The sequence below is a fragment of the Schistosoma haematobium genome, chromosome 1 (assembly GCF_000699445.3).
Source record: "Schistosoma haematobium chromosome 1, whole genome shotgun sequence".
In the NCBI taxonomy this organism is placed as follows: domain Eukaryota; kingdom Metazoa; phylum Platyhelminthes; class Trematoda; order Strigeidida; family Schistosomatidae; genus Schistosoma; species Schistosoma haematobium.
The window spans coordinates 81795344-81805125 of NC_067196.1; the positions used below are offsets into that span (position 1 = coordinate 81795344).

At 32.0% G+C, this 9782-nt stretch overlaps 1 protein-coding gene across 1 annotated transcript; it reads right to left on the reverse strand.

Annotated features, from left to right (window-relative positions):
* Positions 1-5912: 5912 nt before the first annotated feature.
* On the reverse strand, positions 5913-7568 carry MS3_00002260 (uncharacterized protein; the record flags this gene model as incomplete). Its single annotated transcript, XM_012940752.1, has 1 exon — positions 5913-7568. The coding sequence occupies one exon, from the start codon at positions 7566-7568 to the stop codon at positions 5913-5915; it is 1656 nt and encodes a 551-aa protein (XP_012796206.1).
* Between the last annotated feature and the right edge of the window lie 2214 nt (positions 7569-9782).

Here is a 9782-nt window from a genome sequence, read left to right on the forward strand (position 1 = left end):
GTATTAACTTCATGCATTTTATTTGCCCATATCCTTAAATGTATAATTAGAAGTCAGTTTATAAACAGAAGCATGAACTTAATGGAAAATTTATTTGTTAAACAAATTGATGTTATTTTGAACACATTTTCTTCAGTTTACAAAACTACATATTTCAATGGTAGAGATTATGAGTCAGTTGAGGCTAGACCACTATGGAAAATCTGGAAGCACTCGAAAGCCGTTTTGTCATATTATGGGACTTCTCAGCAGTGCGCATCCACGATCTCGCCCCCCACGAGATTCGAACACACGATCTATCAGCCTGAGCACTTAACCACTAGACCACTGAGCTGGCCAGCATGCAACGATGTTAATGTCTAACTTGAATTAATCAACGAAATTGAGCCACACATCCACCATTGTCATCAGTGAGTTACTATCTCACAACAGACCCGGCTGAACTTCACTGAGCACTGCTTCTTACTAGAACTCGAGTATATACCTCTTGAAGCCAGTCACTAGTGAGCATATGTTGGTTAATATCAGGAGGGGTATGCTTATATTTATTTTGAATTGATCTTACATCTATATTCGTGATAAAAGCACTAGAACATTCTTAACATATTTACCATTGAACTTAATCCAATGATATGCCTTAAAAATGAACGACATCATATAGTATACATAGTTTAAATATTCAAATGAATCGTAGATATATTTCTTGTAAATGGGTTCCAAATTTAGAAAAAATTTGACAACTATCAGTATTAAGGCGACGGTAATGTATGTGTAGTCAAACTGCTTGGAGAATGTTATTGTTTATTTGTGGTACGAAAAAGAAAAGAATGAGGTCATGGAAGGTTTCCATAATACAGATGATTGATGATGGTTTTATATATTTTTTAATTGTGAAATTTCACTTATCTCATAAATGTATGATAATTTTTTCTGGTTATGAATAACAGATTATTAACTATGACCCAAACGCTCAGGTTTTTACCGTAAATATACTCGTTACGTTGTAGCACCTCACCTACAATTAGGTTTATTTACGCTCAACTTTGTCAAGCCCTCCAATTAACGGTCTTTTTAAAGACAGTCTTATTTTAACAGTGAAAATTTGTCTTTGTATTATTTTTGTGTCTGAAGGATCATGCATGTTTGACCACATATAACAGCCTACTTTCATATTCCTTTTACTGGATTAAATATTATTTGCTTCAATCGCTTGGTGAAACATTAACTATTTATATTTTCTTTACTCTATTCTTAATTCGCCTCCGTATTTGCCTGCTCATGCGCATTAGTTTTTCTGTTTGAATTCGCTTGATGTGCTTGAGGCTCATTGTTCTGTGCCATTCAATAATAAACTGTAGTTGGTGGTTCGTGTTGCCCTCTGAATTCATACACTGTTAGGATTTATTTAATAATAGCTATCAGGGCGGTTGATAAACGTAGCCTAAGGAATTATTTAAAAGCCGATCCACTACAACGATCGTATTATTATTGATTAATTTTAGTGCATTGTACTATTAGTTTTTATACATATAATCAGATGATATTTTGAGTTTGAATGCGACAAAACAATACAAATTACATTACTCCCTTACACGTGTCTTGATTGGTGGTTTGGGATGATCTATCAATGGAAATCACAAGTATCTGGTATGAAAAAAACACATTTGAAAATGAATGATAAATTATATTACAGTCAGTGATGATCAAAATGAAGAGCAACTCTGTAGAGAATAAGATAATTTCTGTTAACATATAAGTTTATAAATATATATTGCCAAGGTGTCCATATGGTCACAGAGGTAAATTAAGATGAATAACTATACCTCTTCTAAAAACCATAGTCAGTCATATTCATTCGTTTAGTCAATGTGTTTAATGATTTTTAATCATATTACTAGTAAACGTACTCCAAGAGTATCTAACAATACTACACAATATTTTACTGAAAGCTTTTAGCACAGTCCTGGGTAGCATCAAGGAGGATTTGATGCAGACGTAAAGTAAAGGGTTGGTAAAGTGATGGTCGCACTCATACAATTGAAGAATATATGGAACTCAAAACAACTGTCTGTCAGACAACATCAAAGTCACAATCTTCAATACGAACACCAAGACAGTTATACTGTACAGAGCTGTGACATCGAGAACTGCCACAAATATCATCAAACATGTATAAGTATTTATAAACAATTGTCTACGTACGATACTCAACATCCGTTTGTCATATATCATTAGTAACAGCTTAGTGTGAGAGAGATCAATCCAGCTTCCTGCTGAAGAGGAAATTAAAAAAAGACGTTGCAAGTGGATAGGATACGCATTGAGGAAATTACCAAACTGCATCATGAGGCAGGTTCTAACTTGTAATCGTGAAGGGAAACAGAAAAGAGGAAGCATGGAGAATGCAACGTTCCGAGAATCGGAAGCAGACATGAAAAGGATGAATAGCAACTAGAAAGAACTCGAAAGAATTGACCAGGACAAAGTTTGATGGAGAATACTTATGATCGGCTTACGCTCTTCCATGAGGGGTTACAGGGGTTGGTAAGTAATTATGTAGGTTATAGAACGATAAGTTGATTTCCTGAACATTTACAAATACAAAACAAACTTCGTTAAATGAACTGAACAGCTCATTCATATTGTTGTGTGCTAGGTTAACTTTTCATTATACAGACATAAATTTGATAAACGAAAGTCTTCTGATAAGACGGGGTAAGAAAACTGTGAAAAATTTACAGAAGCTTTTGATAAGCTTTCAGGTTAGAATGATGAAATCATGCTTTTTTTCTTAGTACACTGTTACTGTTCCTCAATGTTACTTCCGCTTAATTCATTGTGATAGTGGCTCAAGAATATAACTTCATCTTACTTATTCTTACTTTTCATCGTGAGAATTGCCACGGTGTCTGACCTCAGGTATTTTTTTGTAGTAGAATCGAGGAGACAACATAACCTATCCTCCTCTTTCCAGGAGGCGAGATGGATTGAAATGTGCAGTCCAAGAAGAATTGAATTATATTTTAATTTATCCAAATTATTCATCCACTATTAGTGGTTAATCATCAAAGAATTTGAAAAACACAAAATCACAGTTAATCACTCAATATAATGAAATATACTGATAGTTAAATGAGTGTAAATCATTTGCCATTTCGAAGATTGATTTTATCCTTTATACCTAGCATTTGGGATTTAGGCCTCTCTTACACAGTTACACATAGTGTGCAGTCAATCTTTCGAATACAAAATTCAAAAATAAAATTATCGAGGACTGAATATCAAATTAAACATGATTAGTTAAATCAGTCATCCAAGCACATTTTAAACAGGAACAGTGTAAATGTGAGTGTTATGTTCAAATAAAGATACCTATTTAATTATACTGTTTGGGGAGATAAATACAGAGTTAATTTATAAGGAATGCCAATTATCTTATCCCTACTTATGCTACCACTATTTTTGTCATTTTTAAATTGGTTAGCATGTCCATTTTTTTAGTTACTATCATAGTTTGTTTCACTATTCTTATATTTAATTTAAATTACATTTAACATCACAGTGTAATAACAATTCAAGTTTTCACATCACAGATTTTGACATTTCACCGAATTCATATCGGTAACACTATTGTTACACGATTGTCAGAATTATATAATCACTATCCTTTAGCAATAATGCGGTGTATGCTACTTACGTTGACAGATATAAGTAGTATGTATCCGTATGAAAAGATTGAACTGAAAGGAACCAAAAGGGGAATTAGATTAATAACAGAATTGCAAACATCATAAATAATCTAAAATACAACTGATGGAAAATGTGCAAATGAAGTGTTTAATGTACGATTTTAAATATTTTGCCAAGACACTATAATTTTCCATGAAGCAATAAATTGGTCTTACCTACCTGTGTTCTCATTCACTACAATAGCTGTTATATTCCACAAATATATCCACCTTACTACAATAATTTGCACTTACTTCATGACCATTTTTACCTTAACCATTCCGATAGAAACTGAAGTTACATTATTGCTGAAACTGTTCATAAATTATAGCAACTCACGTGCAATTGAGTTGGTTCACATTTAATTCGGATAAGTCATTTTGTTAACTTAATAATGAACTGAGTCATCTGTACAACAACAACTTATCTATATCATTGTATCTGTATTATTGTTGTGATTGTATGAACATGTATGCTTGAGCATTGCTTACTGCCTACGCATTTATTCACGCTGATAGCCTTACTACTAACCGCTTAATTGATTTGATGATTCGCACATTTCACTATGAATATATATGTCCATGTTATTCATGTTCACTGCTCTCTCTCGCTTAAGTGTATTCGCTTACTCGTACTCATATTTGCTGACTCACTCACTCACTCCCTCGCTTACCTGCTTGCCTTTCGGCACAACTCTTTCATGCTTGTTTAACGCACCTGTAATTTGGGATATCTGTGTTTGTAGTCTCATAATAAACGTAATCAATATTTCGTATTCGCCTTCTGATTAATATACCGTTATCTAGTGACGGTTATCAAGACGAACTGTATATGAAGTTTAAGGATTATACTGAATACCAACCACCACAAAATATTTGTGCATCTAAACCAAATAAATACCTTATGGTCCTTATAAAACTGAACTTTTGAAGCTGAATTTCGTTTATAAAGTTGGGTAACGAACACACTTTCGTAAAGGAATATACTTCACTTTACAAAGTTTCGTGTGCATACTTTATATAAATTTTTGTGTTAGTTCAATCTACAACATACAGTCTTTTCTTATAAAAGGTTGATAATTCTGGCTTTCACTTTTTTTGATCCAGTTTTTATAACTCTAAAGTTTGAATGTTACATTCTATCTTTGAAATACCGGTATTTGTGCAAACAATAATTTACCATGTATTCAAAGATCCTAAGAAATATTGGTAACTTGTTAATGTTTACATAAATGTTGGTTTTCTAAATTATTGTAATTTATTCTACCAAACTGATACAATGCAAACAAAAATTTTACTCTTATTGACATATGTTGTCCAGTTGGTTATATTTACATTTAAAACAATGAATCCATCAACAAATTATCGTCTCTGTGAGTTTTTTTATTGTTCCGTAATCGTACATGTGAAAAAATGTTTAAGCAAATAAATTTTCAAAGTTGAACCACTATCGGAAACCTCGAAGGATTGAATGGCGTTCCTTCCTTATATTGAAATCTTTAGTGATACACAACCACTTATCCTTATGAGAAAATCCAATTCAGGATATTCAGTTTCGCACGCGAACGCTTAATCTCTAGACCATTGAGTTTGCATCCAACGGTGCTAATGTCTGACTTTAATCGACTCATGAGCTTGCGCAACCCTTCATCTGTTGTCATAGGTGGAAAATCGTCCTCAAAAGACATGGATTAGACTCCATGACCAATGGTGTCTCGAGTTTGGGATCGTGGATACGCACTACTGAAGAGTCCGACTATAGGACGAAACGGCTGTCCACTACTCCGAGGTTTCCAATGGTGATCTAGCTTAGATTGACTCGTGAATTCGCCTTAGAAAATGCTACAATCTCCACAAATCCTCAAAGTTGCGTATGCATTTCATTTCTCATCTATGAAAACTCTCTTTGATAGCTCATATTGATTTTCAAGTTGTTGTTAACTATTTTTTATTAACAAAAAAGAACATTAGAACGATACGGCCGTCCAATGCTTCCAAATTCTCCATGGTGATCTAGCTTTAACTGAATCATGATCTTATCTATTGAAACTACAATAACCTCCACAAAACCCCTTCGGATACTCAAAAAAACATGTTAAAATGCCATAGTGAAGCACATTGTTTTTCTATTTACATCTATAATAATAATAATAATAGTAATAATAATGTAATGTGAAAGTTGAATTAATTCCTATTCATAGTGAAATGTTTAATAAAATATAAATTATTAAATGTCTCTTTAAATTGTGTAGACATGATATAATAGATGGCAAAATTTAATTGATATGATACAAGTATAACAAGATTACATAATAGTACAGCTTTACCTAAATAATCATCAGTAATATTATGATAATTAATTTTATTAAATTGTATATTTTGATTAGTTTCTAAGAGATTAATTGATTGATTCATTGTATAATTATATTCAAATGTTAAATAAATTTGTTTATTATCTAGTTCTTCTGTTGATGTTGTTGTTGCTGTGGTGGTGGTTGTTGTCTCTAACAATGTTTCTTCATTGTTAGTTTGTATGAAATTCTCCACTTTCCACATTCTTCTTAATACATATATAGTTAAAACAATAGCATTTGGTAAATGCATTGCTATAAATTTTAATAAAACTACAATAAGCATACGTGATATTGCTTGAGGATTTATAGAAGGTTTTTTAGAAGTTGATGTATATATAGTATTATTATTATTAATACTATGGGTATTCGTTTTTTGTCTTAAACCAAGACGTGTTCTCAATTTAATGATACTATGCATTTTTATAACAAGTATTATAGTTAATCCAATAAGTATTCCACATGGTAATAGATGTATTAATACAATTCGTGCATAGAAATAAAAGATCATGTATACTGGTTTAATTAAATGACATTTCATTACAATATTAGGTAAATTATCTACAATGTTTAATAGACAATGAATTGAATTCACTTTTTCATTGTCATATAAACTATTTTCAGTTATAAATGATTTCAATTGAATTGGTTGAAATAATATAAATCTTGAAGATAATAAAGGCCAATGTAAAGTAATAGCCATACATGATATTATGATGAAAATTTTTCCTGTAGAAGATAAATTACATAATTTTGATGTTAAATTAAATGCTGTTAAATTTATAACACGTTGTAATGCTAAAGCAACTGTTAACCACACTGATATTGTATGTGTTATCGTTGGAAGAAATACTGTTGTCCAAGCTGATGCTTCACTAGCAATTATATTATCACTGGTTTGATAATAATCATTCGGAGCTAATTCCCAATTTGTATTATTGAGTAAATGTTTAGTCATTGTAAAATTTTTCATTGGTAAATTAGTCCACCATGCAGTACGTTTATAAATACTTTGAGCAATATACATTGGTAATGGTAAACAACAATTTGTCAATTCCACAATACCAATAAGAAATAATAAGAAAAAAACAGGTGATCTCATTTGTGGTTTACTAAGGACTAAACAAACAAAGAAATTAGTGATTAAGACGAATATCATTAGTATGGGTAAAAGATAGGTATGCACAATATAGTCAAATATATCATTATATAATTCGGAAAATGTTGGATATGGTCCACAAATTCGATCAAGTAGAGTTGCAGAAATCACACCGGTTGACATGTTAACATAATCATCAATAAATAATATTTTTGACAATGTTGTATTATTATCTTCATTAAGATTTGCTGCAAAATGTACTGCATTTTCAGCAGCTTGACTATTAAATGCATAAAATATAGAATTTGTTGACTGAGTAGATAGGAAATTCTTTATGAATATGTTTTCTCTTTCACAATGAGACAATTTGGGAAATTCTAGTCGTTGCATTCTAAAAATATAAAAATGACGCTAAAATTCAATAATACCATCTAACTAAACAGTATCTAACAGGGAAGCTTAATGTTATATATCTTGCTTTATTTGAATTAAATGCAGAACCAAAATCATTAAACAAATAATTAGTTCATGGCTGCGCACTGCTGAGGAGTCCCATAATGAAACGAAACGGCCGTCCAGTGCTTTCAGGTTTTCCAAGGTGGTCTAGCTTCAATTGACTCATGATTTCAACTATTAAAATACTATAATATCCACAAAGATTCCTTCCGATATTAATCAGCATATGCTCACTAGTGACTGGCTTCAGGAGGTATATCTCGGAGTTCTAGTGAGAAGCAGTGACCAGTGGAGTTCAACCGGGTCTGTTGTGAGATAGTAACTCACTGATGACAATGGTGGATGTGTCGCTCAATTTCGTGGATTAGTTGAAGTTAGACATTAACACGGTTGGATGCTGGTTTATTGGTCCACAGTTTAGCGTTCGGGAGCGAGACTGATAGGTCCTATGTTCGAATCTCGTGGTGGGCGAGATCATAGATGCACAATTCTGAGGAGTCCCACAATATGACGAAACGACTGTTCAGTGCTTCCAGATTTCCCATGTTGGTCTACTCTCCACTGACTCATGATCTCAACCATTAAATTCCTATAATACCCATGAAAACCCCTTTCTGATATTAATTAGTTCATAGTTAGAAAGATTTTGAATTAGCCTGTTAATCATATTCTTGACTGAATTTGAATCAGTTCCTTTTAGTATCCTGTGAGGATTGTTTCTATACAACCATTTCATTGAAAGTTTTATGGGATAGATAAATAATTGATGGTAGCAAAAAGTATACCAAAATCTAATAAAATCATTCATATCCGTCAAACAAGTGAGTGATGTTCTGGACTGATTGAGTAATGAATCGGACATTTTTGGGCGAAAGGTATTGATTTTAATTCTAGGTGTGAACATTAACAATAGGAAATAGGTTTATCCAACGAACAGGTCTCGAATACAACTAGATGCTTGTTCAACATTCCACTGACGACCAAAAATTATTCTATAAAAAGAACAATTATTTGTTTCATAATTATCATTAACCATATCACTATACTTATCTATTATGTTGTAAAACATTGTAATAAAAACAGATATATACATGTCTCACTTCGTGAATATTGGATAACCAGAATTACTTACAGTGATTTATGAATGATTTGTAAAGCAATCAGATAAAAAAAACAAGAAGAAAACTTGGTTGATCTGAAAAATGTGATGTAGTTGCATGATACATTCCAAGCTATCTGGTTACACATATATTGGTCACAGCATTTTAAATGAAAATTATGAACAAAGGTCAATTGAATGAAAGTTCAAGTAAACAAGGTGATAACTGGAAATAAAGGTGAGAGAACACTAACATAATATGGAAAGAATGGAAAATTGTCACAGTACTCTACACCATAAAATACCTTAAATATTACCAAACCAAAATTTTCAGATTACGATAAATTGTCTTACTACACATATGTAGTGTTGGAATTTATGAGTAGTCAAAGCTTCTACAAACCAAGAAATTGGTCCTTTACAATTGCCACACGTTATAAGATCAGTATTGATATAGATCCTATGCTTCGTTTCAAATATGTCAGTCAGTCAGCTACAACGTAGGACCAGGCACATATGTGTATCGGTCCATGTTGACACACCTCATCAGTATAACAAGATGAACACCAAATTCATTGATGCAGTAATTTCAGTGGTAGTAATATATATATATATATATATATATATATATATATATATATTACGTGCTTTACTATCGATGAACACGGTTTTTTTTAATTCTCAACTTTATCGAAGCACTTGACACTGGTTCTCAAATTATATATGCACATGTTTCATAACCAATGTTTTCAGTGTTTATTTACTCTTTCCTATGTATGTATTCCACACGAACGTAACTCATTTGTAGCTCAGGTGGATGATTTTGGTGGATTGACATTATTGACTCAGTTATTTTGACTCCTGACTCCTATGGATAAAAATTTATGGTTATGATTAGAAATATTTCTTAAAAAATAAGTGGTTGATTAACTTATATTTCAAAATATGTGCTCATATAATAGGAACACACCTCTTATTGCCTTTAATAAGTCATCAATTGGCTATTAGTGGTCCATTATTGTAATCTGATCAATTCAATTGAATTTAGC